At 32.6% G+C, this 17,112-nt stretch overlaps 3 protein-coding genes and 1 pseudogene across 4 annotated transcripts; all 4 read left to right on the top strand.

Annotated features, from left to right (window-relative positions):
• Positions 1-425: 425 nt before the first annotated feature.
• Positions 426-14,793, top strand: LOC113791902 (uncharacterized). 2 transcript variants are annotated; one of them, XM_075823115.1, is made up of 7 exons: positions 426-871; positions 1,063-1,689; positions 1,794-1,951; positions 10,583-12,562; positions 12,637-12,744; positions 12,810-12,874; positions 12,963-14,793. In XM_075823115.1, the coding sequence occupies exons 2-7, from the start codon at positions 1,086-1,088 to the stop codon at positions 14,443-14,445; spliced, it is 4,398 nt and encodes a 1,465-aa protein (XP_075679230.1). In that variant the 5' UTR covers positions 426-871; positions 1,063-1,085; the 3' UTR covers positions 14,446-14,793. The 2 variants fall into 2 exon arrangements, with proteins under 2 accessions (XP_075679230.1, XP_075679231.1); XM_075823116.1 differs by lacking the exons at positions 426-871; positions 1,063-1,689; positions 1,794-1,951 and adding an exon at positions 3,711-3,831.
• On the top strand, positions 5,907-7,024 carry LOC142645794 (uncharacterized). Its single transcript, XM_075823099.1, has one exon. The coding sequence runs from the start codon at positions 5,918-5,920 to the stop codon at positions 7,022-7,024; it is 1,107 nt and encodes a 368-aa protein (XP_075679214.1). The 5' UTR covers positions 5,907-5,917.
• Positions 7,274-10,023, top strand: LOC142645799 (uncharacterized; annotated as a pseudogene).
• Positions 14,794-15,238: 445 nt separating the features above from the next.
• On the top strand, positions 15,239-17,094 carry LOC142645800 (uncharacterized). The gene has a single exon (XM_075823118.1). It carries the CDS (start codon positions 15,711-15,713, stop codon positions 16,587-16,589), a length of 879 nt encoding a protein of 292 aa, XP_075679233.1. The 5' UTR covers positions 15,239-15,710; the 3' UTR covers positions 16,590-17,094.
• The last annotated feature ends 18 nt before the right edge of the window (positions 17,095-17,112 follow it).

Raw genomic sequence — 17,112 nt, forward strand, 5'->3', positions numbered from 1 at the left:
TATATCGTTATTATTAAATCCAATGGAATTATCCGTTTTTTTAAATACTTAATACCACTTTTTTCGGCTAATTTCGGTTCATCATTGATCATTTATCATCATCATCATCGTCGTCGTCATCGTTTGATGCTATTTTAGATCCCATGACCTTGAATGTATTTTTTTGACTAAATTAAAATTGAATGAAATGAATAATAATTTTTTTTTTGTTTTACCTTTTCTCAATAGAGGTAAACATTTTGCTTTTTCAATTTTCCAGTTTTTGTTTCATCCCGAACAATGTTTTTTGGTTAAATTAACAATATATTGATACATAGAAATGGATATTATTAAGTTTTTTTTTGTACTATCAAGTACCTTTTAGATTATGCAATTTTTTCATCTTTTTATGGATTTTATTATGGATTAATTATAATCACATCATGACATATTACAATGACATTTATGATGATGATATTGAAAATCGTATGTTTGCCGAAAAAAACCGTAATTTTTTTCTTGATGGTCGGAATTTTTATTTCCTCTACTGGTTTGTCAACGACCCGATCGAACATAGAGGAAAGAAAAAATGTTTGTTAGATGCTTTCGCACACACACACAATTAAACATATCACATAGCCAAAAAAAACGGGAATTCTTTTTCTTAATATTTTTTTCCTGAAATCACATTTTCTCGTTTTTCAGTGTACTATCATCGTCAAGGTCAGAATGACAAGAAACAGAAGAAAAAGTCAAATAACAAAATTAGATAATTTGAATTAATTAAATACAGTAGTGGGTGATTTCCGACTATTACTAACCATTCATTCAAACATCAATTTAATCATCATCATCATCATTTGACAACAAATATAAAATTTTTCGTTTCAAGGTTAATTTTTCTTGTTTTTTTTTGAAAAAAATTGTCTAATAATTTGAATCCTTGTTAACCATTTACCTGAACTCCATCCATTAATTTATCATTTTTTCTAATTTTTTTTTGCAGGTGATTATCCTAATGATAAAAACTTGTCTCTACAAAAATTACAACCCTTTCTTTTTTTCGAATCACTATTTCTATAGATTGAATTTCTATCCTGTCAACAATGAGGTTAAATAATAATGAAACGATTGCATTGTCATCAGCGTCATCATCATCTACAACAACAAGAACAACAAAAACAAAAACAACTAATAAAATGATAACAAAGCCACGATCTTCACCATCACCACTATCTTCGTCATCCTCATCATCATCATCTGGAATACCGGTAACAGCAAAATCAAATATGGCCGATATTCGTAATAATAATTTAAATGAGAAAAAGACAATAATTGCAACAAAACCACCATTGGTTAAACGTAATCAACAACAACAACGTTGTACATCAATATCACCATCGTCAACAGCAACTAAAAATTCATCTACAATAACATCATCAGCAAGAATTATTCGAAATTCATTAAATCAAACAACGAAATCGAACATACATAAATCCACACAACCACAGCATCAACGTTCAACATCGACTGTTACAACAATAACAAAGACCAGATCAACAATACGTACGGCAATTACATCGGATAAAAATATTGAAGAAAAAAATATTTCGACAATAAAAAAATCGAAATTTGATACACAACGATCGTTGCAATCAAAATCAAAACAAACCAAAATGATCAATGAATCGAATGATACTATAATCAAATGTAAGTTTTTATCGGAAATAACTATTTTTAAAAAATTGTATGAACATAAATCAAACTCTTATCTTTTTTCTCTCGAATTTCGTTTCCGGTCATATTACTCATAGATTTTTTCGATAATGAACAACAACAACATCTAGATCGAAAACATCGATTGATAATGGATCTATGTAAATGGTGTCGAAATATTAAATTGTATACAGATAATAATGATGGAAATTTCGAAAATTTTATACATACTATGGATATATTATTACAATTACAGGTTTGTATTTTTGTTTCTCCAATGTAATATATTTGATCAACACCTTTAATTTTATGAAAACAACAAGGCTTTTTTCATGAAACCCAATGATTCATATATAAATGAAAGTGAAAGAAAATCAAATTAATTGTCTCGAACATACGTGTTTTTTTGTGTGTGTTTGTTTCAATCAAAGATCAGAAAAATCTTATATATGAGAATAGACAGACAGGGCGCCGTTTTAGATTTTCAATCATTTCTATGGGTTAGGCATTTTTCATAATATTCATTTTCATCATCATCATAACAATAATAATGAATACCGATACATGTGGTCATCATTATGATGATGATGATCGTTTCCATTGTTTTATCCTGTTGAAATTGTTTTACATAAAAATCTTATTAATAAACACGAGAAGCGAAGCTTCTCGAGAGTGTCGTGACCAGAGAAATGTGTTAGGAAATTTTTAATACACAAATGTGATAGAAAGGGTCTGCAGAAATAGTCAGTGTGCGCAGCAGCAGGAAATTTCTTGAAGCTTGCGTGATTCTTGAAGCTTGCGTGAAATGTCTCAAGAAAGCAACAACAGATGGAGATAAGTGTGATTTGCAAACCACAATAATGCGATAGGAAAAAACCATGTGCGCAACTGTGTGCGCAACACGAATTGCCTCGGGATAGCAACAACAGATAGAGAAAAGTGTGATTTGCAAACCCAAATTTTTTTGCTTTGCGCGCGACATTTACATACAGTGTACCACGGTTAACAAACACCTCTATTATCGAAATTTTAGGTTAACGATTTCGGTTGACGACGGTTGTTCAAGAACCGATCACCGTCGTTAACCGAGGTACCACTGTACTCTTTTTTTAATCCCCTACAAAAATTTAAAACAGAGGGAGTATAAACAAAAGGTCTTTTTTAATCACACGTTGCATTACATTTGACAAATACTCTTTTTTTAAAACCCCTACAAAAATTTAAAACAGAGGGAGTATAAACAAAAGGTCTTTTTTTCATCACACGTTGCATTACATTTGACATATACTCTTTGTTTTAAATCCCTACAAAAATTTAAAACAAAGGGAGTACAAACCAAAGGTCTTTTTTAATCACACGTTGCATTACATTTGGCAAACAAACGCGCATTACACATTACATTTGTGCAATAGTTCTGATATGCAGTGGTCATTCTTTCGTTTGTTGAAAAGTTTTAATATGATAGTAATGATTCTCTGATTTGTAGAATAGTTTTTATATGATAGTAATGATTCTTTGATTTGTAGAATAGTTTTTATATGATAGTAATGATTCTTTGATTTGTAGAATAGTTTTTATATGGTAGTAATGATTCTTTGATTTGTAGAATAGTTTTTATATGGTAGTAATGATTCTTTGATTTGTAGAATAGTTTTAATATGATAGTAATGATTCTTTGATTTGTAGAATAGTTTTTATATGATAGTAATTTGCTGTGATAAATTATTGTTTTGTGATTGTAATTTACTGTGATAAATTATTTTTTGTGATTATTCGTTTTGCGGCTTTTGTTTTGCGTTTTTGTTTTGTGTTTTTTGTTTTTTGTTTTTCGTTTTCTGATTATTCGTTTTGCGGCTTTTGTTTTGCGTTTTTTGTTTTGTGTTTTTGTTTTTGTTTTTCGTTTTCTGATTATTCGTTTTGCGGCTTTTGTTTTGCGTTTTTTGTTTTGTGTTTTTGTTTTCTGATTATTCGTTTTGCGGCTTTTGTTTTGCGTTTTTGTTTTGTGTTTTTGTTTTCTGATTATTCGTTTTGCGGCTTTTGTTTTGCGTTTTTTGTTTTGTGTTTTTGTTTTGTGGTTTTTGTTTTGTGATTATTCATTTGTGATAAACTTATCCATTCAGAATTTGTTGAATAGTTGTAAGTAATTGAATTTTATTTTAATAATTGTAATAATGATAATTGTAATAGTAATAGTAATAGTAATAGTAATAGTAATAATAGTAAAAATAATTAATAATAATAATCATATTAATAATGCCTGGACGCTATCCATCCTACGAACGGAAACGAATAAGACGCATTAATGAAAGCGAATCGCAACGCCGCATCCGCTTGGATCGTCAAAATGAATTGGCTAGATTGAGACGAGAGAGATCTAGAGCAGCTCGAAATCTGAGCAACATCGGGCAACAACAACAACCAATGCATACAGATGATAATGGACCGTCTATTGTAGCTGAAAACGTCCAATCAACATCATCAAATATTATTGAATCACCGGGCATCTTGCGCCGCCCTAGGTACCGGAATGAAAGCGAATCGCAACGCCGCATCCGCTTGGATCGTCGAAATGAATTGGCTAGATTGAGACGAGAGAGATCTAGAGCAGCTCGAAATCTGAGCAACATCGAACAACAACAACAACCAATGCAAACAGATGATAATGGACCGTCTATTGTAGCTGAAAACGTCCAATCAAGTACCATTAATCAAGATGAACCAGTTCCCATAAGAACTAACAACATAATTGAAAATATTGTTAGTCGACATGCCATGATAGATAGACAACAAAGATCTGCATGGAAATTTGATAATTCGGTATTGGAATCTAATTGGCAAACCTATCTTCACAATCTTGGACCTATGGATCAAACGTGCCAGTATTGCTCCGCAAATTATTTCCTTCATGAAAATCAAAGCAGTTGTTGTAGAGGAGGAAAAATTCGTCCACCACATGATTATCGAAATTATCCTGAATTTTTAAAAAAATTATTGAGTGACCCGAGTGCTGTTGATTATAAACATTTTCAAGATAAAATCCGATCGTATAATGCAGCTATCGCAATGGCCTCATTAGGCGCTAACCATTGTGGTCCGATTCAGGGCCGAGGTCCATTTTGCTTTAAAATTATGGGTCAGATTTATCATTCAACAAGCAATCTTTATCCAACTAACAGCCAAGATCAACGATCATTCGGTCAGCTTTATATATTCGATGGTCATGAAGCTGTTGAACACAGATTACGATTGGCGCCGAATCGTCAATGTAAAGAATATATTTTGAGCAAGTTAGTCGATATGATGGTGAATATCAATCCATATGCCCAATCATTTAGGCTATTGCATTCTTTGGTTCAAGGCCAAACAAATTTGCCGGAGATTCACTTGGAATTTATCAATAACCGGACAACAGATATAAGAAGATACAATGAACCAAGATGCACTGAGGTTGCTATTATATTCGAAACCAGAGACGGTTTACCTCAAGCAGAACGTAATCTGCAAATCTATCCGAAATCCGGACACAATTGCGTAAATCTATGCAGTCGAAGCCCTCATTGCGATCCAATGACGTATCCCATTTTTTCCCTAATGGACAACAAGGATGGCATCAAAACATGCCGTATGATCCATTCCCAGATGTCAATTTGCCACAAACAAGAGGATCAATCACATTACTTCAATATTATTCGGCACAAATGGCTATCAGAGCAGAAATATTCAGTCCAATTCTTCATGGAGGTAGGCTGTTCCAGCAATGGTGCTGCGACTGCTACATGCGCATCGAAGAGAATAATCTTAATTATCTTCGTCTAAATCAAAATCAATTGCGCACCGAATTGTACTCCGGTTTAGGTGATTATGTGAGAAGAATGGCTGATAATCAGGAAGAATTGCCACCACCCGGTAAAATTTGCATATTGCCTTCATCATTTGTAGGATCACCGAGATACATGCATCAAGCGTATCAAGATTCGATGGCAATTGTGACTGCATTTGGGAAGCCAGATTTGTTCATAACTTTCACATGCAATTCCAATTGGCCCGAAATCAAGAACAATCTGCTTCCAGGTCAAGAACCCAGTGATCGCCCAGACCTTATAAGTCGGGTTTTTTCTTTAAAAACAAAACAGCTTATCGAGGACATTGTGGCTAAACAACTTTTTGGGCCCGTAAGTGGCTATTGCTACACAATAGAATTTCAAAACGTGGATTGCCGCACATGCATCTACTCATCATTCTTCACAATTCTTATAAAATTCATGAAGTAGATCATATCGACAAATTCATAAAAGCCGAATTACCGAATCCAAATATTCATCCACAACTATATGAACGAGTCAAGTCGTTCATGATACACAACCCATGCGGGCTATTGAATCCGGCTTCCCCATGCATGGTTGATGGGAAATGCTCAAAACAATATCCAAAAGATTATCAACAAGCCACCGAATTCAACAGAAGTGGGTGGCCTTTATATCAAAGGTCTGAAAATGGCTCATCTTTTATTCAAAATCAAATCGAAATCGACAACAGATGGGTGGTTCCATATAACCCATTTTTATTGATGAAGTTCAATGCTCACATCAATGTGGAAGCATGTTGTTCAATTCATGCCATCAAATACCTTTATAAATACATCCACAAAGGGCATGATTCAGCACTGATCAGATTACAACAAAATGGAACGACTATGTATGACGAGATACAAAATTATGTGGATACAAGATATGTGAGTTCGTGCGAAGCAACGTATCGAATCCAGAGTCAAAAATTGCTCGATCGCTCACATGTGATTCAACGGTTACCTGTTCATTTACCGGATGAACAATCAGTCGTCTTCGCTGCTGGCCAAGAAGAAATGGCATTAGCCAGAGCCGCTATACGAAAAACAAAGCTTATCGGGTGGTTCGAATTGAACCAAATAAATTCAACTGCTCGATCACTGAAATACGCAGAAGTACCCCATTTCTTTACGTGGTCGCAATCGAATCATTGTTGGAATAGCCGGCAAAATCACCATTCTTCGTTGACACGTCTTTATGTTGTAAGTCCTCGGCACGCAGAAAGATTCGCGTTGAGGTTGTTGTTGTTAAATGTTAAGGGAGCAACATCGTTTGAGTTTTTACGGACTTTCAACGGGATATTATACCCAAGTTTCCAGGAAGCGGCAAGAAAAAGAGGATTGTTATCTTCTGATGAAGAAATAGAAGAATGCTTGCAAGAAGCTGTGGCTATCGAAACACCAAAAATCTGCGATCCATTTTTGCATATCTGCTTATTTTTAATGGAGCAGAAGTTTTGCAGAATGCAAACGACATTTGGATAAAATTTAAAGAATCGTTCAGCGAAGATTTTGTTCGTCAATATCAAACAATTATTGAAGATGAAAACTTGGCAAAAGAAAGAGCCGAACAACGAGCATTGCTGGAAATCAAAACAATATTGCAGCAACATAGCTATAATTTGAATACTTTTTCGCTTCCTGAAATTAGTATTTCACCGGAATTACTTTTGGACGATAATTCCATTCGAATTGAAGAATATCGATTAGAAGCAGAATTATTGTGCCAAAACTTAATGCGGCGCAACGGGCCGCTTTTGATGAAATAATGAACCCTACAGGTTCGAAATGTTTTTTCTTGGATGGCCCAGGTGGCTCAGGAAAAACATTTCTCTATAATGCAATCATCAAGACAATTAAAGGCTCTGGAAAAGATGTACTGGCATTCGCTACGACAGGAATAGCTTCCCTATTGTTGGAAGGCGGAAGAACTGTCCATAGTGGATTAAAACTTCCACTAGATGTCAATGAATCTAGCGTTGCCGGAATAAAGCCTTCATCAAGACAAGCGGAAGAAATAAGAAAATGTGAGATCATCATAATCGACGAAGTTACGATGATGACTGTTCACATTTTGAATTGCATTGACCGTCTCCTTAAAGACGTTATTCAAGATATTAATCAGCCGTTTGGAGGTAAAAGATTCTTATTGGTGGGGACTTTCGGCAAACTTTGCCCATAGTCCCACATGCGACAAATCCGGCTGAAATTATTGAAATATGTATCAATCGGAGTTCAATTTGGAATCACTTCAAAAATTGACACTTATCGATAACATGAGATTGCAGACAAACAGCGAATTCAATGAATGGCTGCTTAAAATTGGAGCCGGAACAACACCTGCTATCGCCGGTCTTCATTCAAATATGGTGGAAATTCCAAGCAGTATGATTTGTGTTGGGGATTTAATCAGTCAAATTTTTGGAAATTTTACCGATACAGATGATTTGGCCAATCGGATTATTTTGACAGCAACTAATGAAATGGCGGATAAAATCAATATGAGGATATTGGGTTATTTACCTGGAGAAGAAAGAACGTACAGATCAATTGATACACATATCTTCGAGGATGAGGATGAAAACGAACAGGCCGGAATTCAGGTCGAATTCCTGAATTCATTGTCGACGGGTGGAATGCCTCCACACGAGCTCAAATTAAAATTGGGTTCGGTGGTTATTTTATTGCGCAATTTGGATCATCGAAAGGGCCTTTGCAACGGTACAAGATTACAGATCGTGAGGATGCAGCAAAAATCAATTACTGCGAAGATTTTATCGGGAGTTAATCACGGGGAATTAGTTTGTTTACCCAGAATAAACCTTACAACAAAAAGGGTTTATATCCTTTCATATTAAAACGAAAACAATTTCCTATTAGACTTGCCTATGCTATGACGATCAATAAATCGCAAGGGCAAACCTTCAACGCAGTTGGGATTCACCTCAACAAACGATTGTTCGGCCACGGACAACTTTATGTTGCTTTGTCCAGGTGTAGAAATCCCAACAACATCAAGATTTTGATAGAAGAAGCCGATATCACTCAAGGTGATGTATTAAAAACGGACGTCATTACATCACAAACATCGTCTATCCGGGTATTGTGTAATTATTTTGGTTATTATTGTGGTTATTGTTTTAATTTTATTTAAATTATATATTGGTTATTATTATGGTTATTGTTTTAATTTTATTTAAATTTTATATTGGTTATTATTATTTTGGTTATTATTGTGGTTATTGTTTTAATTTTATTTAAATTTTATATTGGTTATTATTATTTTGGTTATTATTTTAATTTTATTTAAATTTTATTTTTGTTATTATTATGGTTATTGTTTTAATTTTATTTAAATTTTATTTTTGTTATTATTATGGTTATTGTTTTAATTTTATTTAAATTTTATTTTGGTTATTATTATTTTGGTTATTATTTTAATTTTATTTAAATTTTATTTTGGTTATTATTATTTTGGTTATTATTTTAATTTTATTTAAATTTTATTTTTGTTATTATTATGGTTATTGTTTTAATTTTATTTAAATTTTATTTTGGTTATTATTTTGATTATATTTTAATTGTTCTTCAAAACCTCCGGTAGTCAATGTGTCGATTGTTGAATAATAATAATAACAGTGGAAATGGAATGGGATACGTCATTGGATCGCAATGAGAGATTCGGCTGCATAAATTAACAGAATATATTCTGTGTTTTTTCAACATGAAGATCTTAATATTGATAATACATGAAGATCATACATTTGGATAATACATGAAGATCATACATTTGGATACTATTGATAATACATGAAGATCATACATTTGGAAAATACATGAAGATCATACATTTGGATACTATTGATAATACATGAAGATCATACATTTGGATACTATTGATAATACATGAAGATCATACATTTGGATACTATTGATAATACATGAAGATCATACATTTGGATACTATTGATAATACACGAAGATTATACATTTGGATACTATTGATAATACATGAAGATTATACATTTGGATACTATTGATAATACATGAAGATCATACATTTGGATACTATTGATAATACATGAAGATTATACATTTGGATACTATTGATAATACATGAAGATCATACATTTGGATACTATTGATAATACATGAAGATCATACATTTGGATACTATTGATAATACATGAAGATCATACATTTGGATACTATTGATAATACATGAAGATCATACATTTGGATACTATTGATAATACATGAAGATTATACATTTGGATACTATTGATAATACATGAAGATCATACATTTGGATACTATTGATAATACATGAAGATTATACATTTGGATACTATTGATAATACATGAAGATTATACATTTGGATACTATTGATAATACATGAAGATCATACATTTGGATAATGGATTGCTTACTCAATAAACAAGTGTGTGTTGCCGGCCTTCGGCCAGCAGCACACACACTTGCTTCAGCCGTAGATTTTGGCAGATGAGCGGCTACGCCGCCCATCCGCCAAATCTTGGCTGAAGTTTTGTTCTTGCGATCGATCCAACTATTTATTCACTCGATACAATCAATTATTTGTTTTCTATCCATTTGTTTCGGTTTCACCGAAAATCGGTCCAAAAAATATTGGAAAAAATCGCCAAAGATAGCCACAAATATTGGCGCTTCACTTAGTTCCTCCCGGAAAACCTAATTGCACAAACCTAACCTAACCTGCTTAAGGCCGCGGTCCCATTACAATGAGACCGGGGCCTAAGCGTTAACAATTTTTCTATCCCGAGGCAATTCGTGTTGCGCAGACTGTTGCGCACACTGACTATTTCTGCAGACCCTTTCTATCACATTTGTGTATTAAAAATTTCCTAACACATTTCTCTTGCCCTTCATTTTTTGTGCACGACACTCTCGAGAAGCTTCGCTTCTCGTGTTTATTATATAGATAATAATAACCCCATAGGGCAAGCAAATATACGCTACAACTAATCCATTCATTCATTCGTTCGTTTTATTATGACAAATAGATATCCAAATTACGATGCAAAAATGGCCGATCAACTTCATCACCATCATATATCGATATTTTAGTTGATGAATTCACTCAAATGCCATCCATCAACAACAACAACAGCACCAAGTGGTATAATTATCGTACATCTATTCTTGAGCTAATCAATCATCTACAACGGTTACAGCCAAATATTTTGAAATGGATTAAATTTAGGTTACAAATCGATTCAAATTTAGATCGATGTGTTCAAAATTTATTGCAATCAACGTCAATGAATGATGGAAAACTTTATGATGAATGTCGATCATATCTAGATCTAAGTCGATTGAATGAATTTCTAATGTCATCATCATCATCATCATTAGATGATGACAATGTTGTTACATTATTTCTCGTGCGAACCATTTTGTTAGCCAACAATACTTCCGATTGGTTATTTAAATTATTTCGAAAAATTTATCTCAATAATTCATCGAAACATTCATTTAATTTAAATAATTTATCAAAAATTATGCATTTAATTTATAAATTTGGTGATCAATTGCTCGATCAAATGATCGATGATAATGATGATCAACAGCAACATAATGACAAATTATTCGATTGGTATGCTTCTCGATTAGATCATATAGCCAATAGAGCACGATCAAGATGTTACATGGATCAATCAGATTCAAATTCATCATCTAACAATAGTGTTGATTCATCTTTATCATCACTATCAAGTCAATCATTATCATCACTAATAATCGGTGATGATGATGATGATGATAGAATTGACCTTAATATCCAAACTCCATCTCCAACCTTGTCACCTATGCCTTCGAATTCTGTTCCGTCTATTCCTCCGCCACCGCCACCACCACCTCCTCCTCCGCCCCCTCCTTGTTCTTTGAATAAAGCGAAATCGCCAATTCCACCCCCGCCCCTACCACCACCTTCACATTCATCATCAATAATACCGTTCATTCCTCAACAAGATAAACAATTAGAATCATTTATAACAGCTGATTTATTACCCCAAAAACCTCGATTAAAAATGAAAACTATTAATTGGACCAAGATATCCAAAATACCGATCACATCCGGGTCGACCGATAGCAATATGACTAATGTCTGGCAAATGATTGGTGAAAAATTAATAAATACATTAGGAAAAAAAGAAACCGATGATCAAGCATGCCCGATCTCATTATCCAAATCCGTCGATGACGAACTAATGGTCGATTTTGATGAGCTTGAAGAACTATTTTGTCTTCCTTATATCACCCCAAATAGTAATAATAATAGTCCAAATAATATCAATTCAACAGGTGGTCAACAATCTCTTCCCAATAATGGTGTTCATTGTCTCCAGCCCCAAAATTCCTGTACATCAAGCACATCAAATTCTTGTCCAAATTCACCAAGATTTTCACGTCGTTGCAGTGCTACAAGTCATAATTCAATGAATGGCAGTAATCTAGATACGGCATCATTGAGTGATCAATCAATGATTGATGATGGTAGTGAACAGCAACATCATTCGATTGATTCAACCACCATCAATTTCGATATGCCATTAGCACCTATACTCGATTCAAAACGATCGTTAAGTGTCAACATTTTCCTAAAACAATATAAAGGTTCCGGTTTAGATGAAGTGATCAATCTTATTGCCACAAATAATCATCAACAAATAGGTCTTGAACGACTTCGAAGCTTGAAACATTTATTACCGGATGAAATCGAAATGGCTGCCTTACGACAGATTGATCCGATGATTCGTGATCGTCTTCCTTTAGCCGAACGTTTTTTAATTAAATTAATCGCTATCAATCATTATCGGTTAAAAATTGATTTTATGTTATTACGGGAAGAATATGATGCCAATATACCTATACTTGAGCGATCAACACAATATATGAAAAAAGCGGCCGACGAACTAATGAAAAGTGATAAATTACGGCAGATATTGACATTGGTTCTTATATCTGGAAATTTTCTTAACTTTGTAAGTGTGATATTTTTTTCACATAAAATCTTTCATTGCTTTTATTTATTTATTTGTTTGTTTGAATATTCAAGGGTGGTTATGCTGGTGATGCTATTGGCTTTAAAATCATGTCATTACAAAAATTGGCCGAAATTCGTTCAAATAAACCAGGATTATATATGATACATTATGTGGCTATGGTAAATATATTCATTTTATCTATTTACTTATCTGTTATTTTTTTGGATTTTTGGGTCACTTTTAGCAAGCCGAAAAAAAAGGTTTAAATTCGTTTTATGATGAATTACCAACATTGATTGAAGCATCAAAGTAAGTTGTGTTTGTACCCTAATTCCAATTTTGTTTGTTTGCTAATTTTTTTTGTTTTTGCTTGTGATTAACGTTTTATTGTATGCAGAATATCCAATGATAACCTAAAAGCTGAAGTGAAATCTTTATCGGAAAAAATCGCGGCCATAAAATCCAAACTCAACATAAAAAAATCAAATGATGAAGATCAACATCTGTTTGAAGATATTAGCCAATTCCTAACGATCTCTGAACATAAAATCAATTGTCTTCAAACAGTGACCGAACATGATATGGAGAAATTGCGAAAAAAAGTTGCTGATTTTTTCTGTGAAGATGTCGCACAATTCAAATTAGAACAATGTTTTCAGATATTTATCGCGTTCGTACAACGATTCAAAATTGCAATGGAAGAAAATCGTAAACGAAATGAAAATCAGCAAAAAGTTCGTGCACGACAACAAAAACAACAATGTACGGAAAATTCTTGCACATCATTGATTGAAAATGGACCATCATTACATCATAATGATAGAATAATGTTTCGATCACATGATGTTAACATGGTTTCAGATACGACAAAATTCTGTTCATCAATGAAACGTAGTTCACGACCATGTTCTCAGGATTTTTCAAACGTTGATTCTGCAGCCAAACAAGATTTAGTAGAATTTTTAAAATCAGCTGCACATAAGGATCGAGAATGTACTGGTACTAACATTGATGGAAATTTATTTGGAACTCAATTTCGTCGTATTGGTTCTGGTAGACGTAGCTTACGTGGAACGAATAACAGTAATGAATATTCAGATAATGAACGTGAACGGGTGATTATACAATCAAAAGAGGATTCTGAATCATTGATAGATTCAACATCGACTACTGTTTCAGCTTTTAATCGATTTTCTCCACTTCGTCGAACAATTAAAAATCAAAGCAAAGAAGATCCATCTGATTCATCATTGAACTCTAGCGTTGATATGAAATCACAACAGCCACCAAAGATAACGATTGAAGAATGTAGTACAAATTATAATCAAAAACGAGAATCTATTAAATCGTCATCTAATGTAAAAGAGACTGTTAATTCAAAACCAAATCGTAATTTTCTATTTGAATTTAAGAAGAAACCATTGCTGAATCAATATATTCAGCAATTAACGGCAATCATATCTCCATCAAAATATGTTGAAAATACTGATTCTATACATAAAGAATTTGAAAATCAATCAAAAAATAGTAGAATATCGAATCAATCATCAGTCGAATCTGCCAATATAATCATATCAACAGTGGCAAAAGAACGACCTTCATCAATGAAATTGCCATCATCGTCTATGTCGGATGTTTCATTCGAACAACGTCGTTCATTTTCATTAACATCCAGATCATCTAGAATGACCGAATCCTTTATCAATAAATCAAATCATGCTATCGTAGTACCAGTACAGAAAATGGAAAAAAATACTAATGAATTTTCACTACCTCATCAATCAATTTCAATAAATCTTAATCACAAATCACCATCGCCATCATCAAAATCGATGATGAAAAGTTTGACAAAAGAAATAGTTCTGTATGCTGATGATTAATCTTAATTTTCTATTGATTAATTAATCTATTCTCAACAGTCGAACAAGAACAACAACAACATCGTCGTCAAAATAATCGAACAATGATGGTTGGTAACAGTAAACCGATAAATTCGAAAAAATTATCATCATCTTTCAAGCATTGAAAAAACAACAAGCCTATGTTATAGAATGATGAAGAAAATTTTTTTTTATTATATAATAATTATACGATGCCATTAAATATGTCATATTTAATTTTATTTATTTTAAAAATTGTAAGAAAAAATTAAATTTAAATTTTTTTCTTTGTTTTTTTTGCTCGAATGTTTTTTCGAAAATCATAATTAAATTTTATTTTGATGAAAACTTGAAATATTTTTTTTATTGTTTATCGATACGATGTCATCATCAATGATTGAAATGAATTTGTTCATTCTTCAACAAATCAATGTTATTTTTGTTGATTTGATGGCCACAACCGATGATGATAATCAAGACATTGATTGCATTGCCACTTACTGTGTGTGTTGATGTTTCTATGCCCAAATTCGTCCAAAATATTTGTTTTCAAAAAGAAAAACCTTCGAATATCATTCATTAGTCCTTATTTGGAATATGTTAGCTTTACTCTAACATACTTGTGTGGTTTTTGTTGAAATGAAAAAAATGATATTCATTTCGAATAAAGGAAATGATCATTTTATTGATTCAAATTTTTTTCTAACACCCCAATTCGACAAATTTCATACAAGATTCATGGTCGGATCTTAATCCAATCTTAATCTTTAAGTATTAAACCGAAAGAAAATGACAATTTTTTTTGGATATCATTCCTAATAGTATCGTATCGTATATTCAACCGAAATAATAAACAACAACAACACCTCCATTATGTCCTCGGTCATTTTTTTTCTTATTTTCCTATAGGCTTCTGATTCTTCTTTTGATTGAGGATTGTATTTTGTGTTGGACGTCCATAATCGGTAACACCTGCCCACCAAAAACAAAAACAAAAATCATTAATCGAATGTTTGCATCGTTGAAAAATGTTGTGCCTACCTGTTTATTTATTGGCTTTTTTTGTTTGCTTATCGTTCGTTTGAGCTGGTGTAAAAATCATTCATTTGTGTAATTTTATTCACACAAAATGCGAATGATTGAATAAATAAATTGGTAAAAATAATAATTTTTTCCTTCTGCTCGTTGCTTTCACTCATATAATCTTACTGGTTTTGTTTTGTGATGTTGTGATGAAAAGAATTTTCAACTTATTGTGAATAATAATGGCATCAAATAAATCAAAAACATCGACCATAATCATCAATGAACGTTCCACATCACCACGTGAACGTATCATACCGATTAGGGTAGAAAATCAACGAAAAAATGATGATTATGACGATGATGATTATAGTGATGAAAATATTGATTCTTTCCATAGACGTCAGGATGATAGTGTTGATGAAAAACGAAAAAATGTCAAAGTAATCAAAGTATCACAAGGTACGCAACAAGATGACGACAATCATCATAAAGATTATGCTGTCCGAATAACTGATGATCGGCCGCAAAATAAATCCATTGATCCGAATAGATCATCGTCGATGAAGAAGACAAAAAAACCAGATACTAGCTCAAGTTCAGATTCAAGTTCCGATTCCGACATCGATGTTGATGATCATAAACGTCAAAAACGAAAATCAACAAAATCAAATCTTTTATCATTGGATAAAGGTGAAAGGAAGCATTCAATTGAAATCATCAATACAACAATCGAAGGTCTAGAAGGTTCAACTGGACAACAAGTTAAAACAAGTTTTAAGAAACAAAGTGGTCGTGAAAAAAATCGTAACCGAAGTGATATAAACAACAATACGGCCATTACAATACAACCCGGAAAATCAATACTAAAAGCATCCTCACCACCACCACAACCTATTGCATCATCAACACCGATACCATCGGAACGTCCAATTTCACCATCGAATGTTATAAGAAAAAAACCATCAACTGGTTCCCGTTGTAAATCATGGCTATGTTCACCATTTGCCGTATGCTGTGCTTGTGCACCATTCGAATGTGAATGGTGTAATTGTTGTTATTGGAAATGTTATCGTTGTCAGCAATGTTTTTGCCAATGTTGTAACCAAAAATGTTGTTAAATATAAAAGATTATTGCCAATCTGATGTAATGATAATTATAATAAGATAAGATCACTTAATTATTTTTTTTCAATTCGAATGTTCGGTCACCTTGTTCAAATACTTTTTATCCTAAACAAATGATGTAATATCGTATTTCGGTTTTCGTAAACATTGAAGAATACTAATCATAATAAAAAGAAATAAAACTAAAGAAAAATTCAATTTATCCATTATTCAAACAATTTATACAATGGCACGTATCTTTAGCCATATGATGATGTCATTCACACACACATACTTTCAAATAATGTACCAGAATTGTTTTCGAAGAAATTTTTTTTCTGCCGAATCATGTATATCTGATGTTTGATTACTGATGATGATGATAATCAAAATATCATCGTTATCGTTAAAAAAAATACTGGCTGGATTTGTGATTCATAAATTATTTGTTTTATCGTATTGAAACAATTGTTTGAAAAAATGTGTTTGTGTCGTTTTTTTCATATGAAAAAATCATTTAAAAATTAAACAACAACA

Source organism: Dermatophagoides pteronyssinus, unplaced genomic scaffold (assembly GCF_027571235.1).
Source record: "Dermatophagoides pteronyssinus isolate colony J.1.1.1.1 unplaced genomic scaffold, Derpt_VIB-CSIC_2022.12 sq0023, whole genome shotgun sequence".
NCBI classification, from domain to species: domain Eukaryota; kingdom Metazoa; phylum Arthropoda; class Arachnida; order Sarcoptiformes; family Pyroglyphidae; genus Dermatophagoides; species Dermatophagoides pteronyssinus.

What these genes read in the sequence shown, in the direction of transcription:
- LOC113791902 (XM_075823115.1), top strand. Translation starts at nt 1,086, where the DNA reads ATGAGGTTAAATAATAATGAAACGATTGCATTGTCATCAGCGTCATCA. An exon ending in GAATGATACTATAATCAAAT is followed by an intron (nt 1,690 to 1,793) that starts GTAAGTTTTTAT and finishes TATTACTCATAG; the next exon opens with ATTTTTTCGATAATGAACAA. An exon ending in ATATATTATTACAATTACAG is followed by an intron (nt 1,952 to 10,582) that starts GTTTGTATTTTT and finishes TATGACAAATAG; the next exon opens with ATATCCAAATTACGATGCAA.
- LOC142645794 (XM_075823099.1), top strand. Translation starts at nt 5,918, where the DNA reads ATGCATCTACTCATCATTCTTCACAATTCTTATAAAATTCATGAAGTA.
- LOC142645800 (XM_075823118.1), top strand. Translation starts at nt 15,711, where the DNA reads ATGGCATCAAATAAATCAAAAACATCGACCATAATCATCAATGAACGT.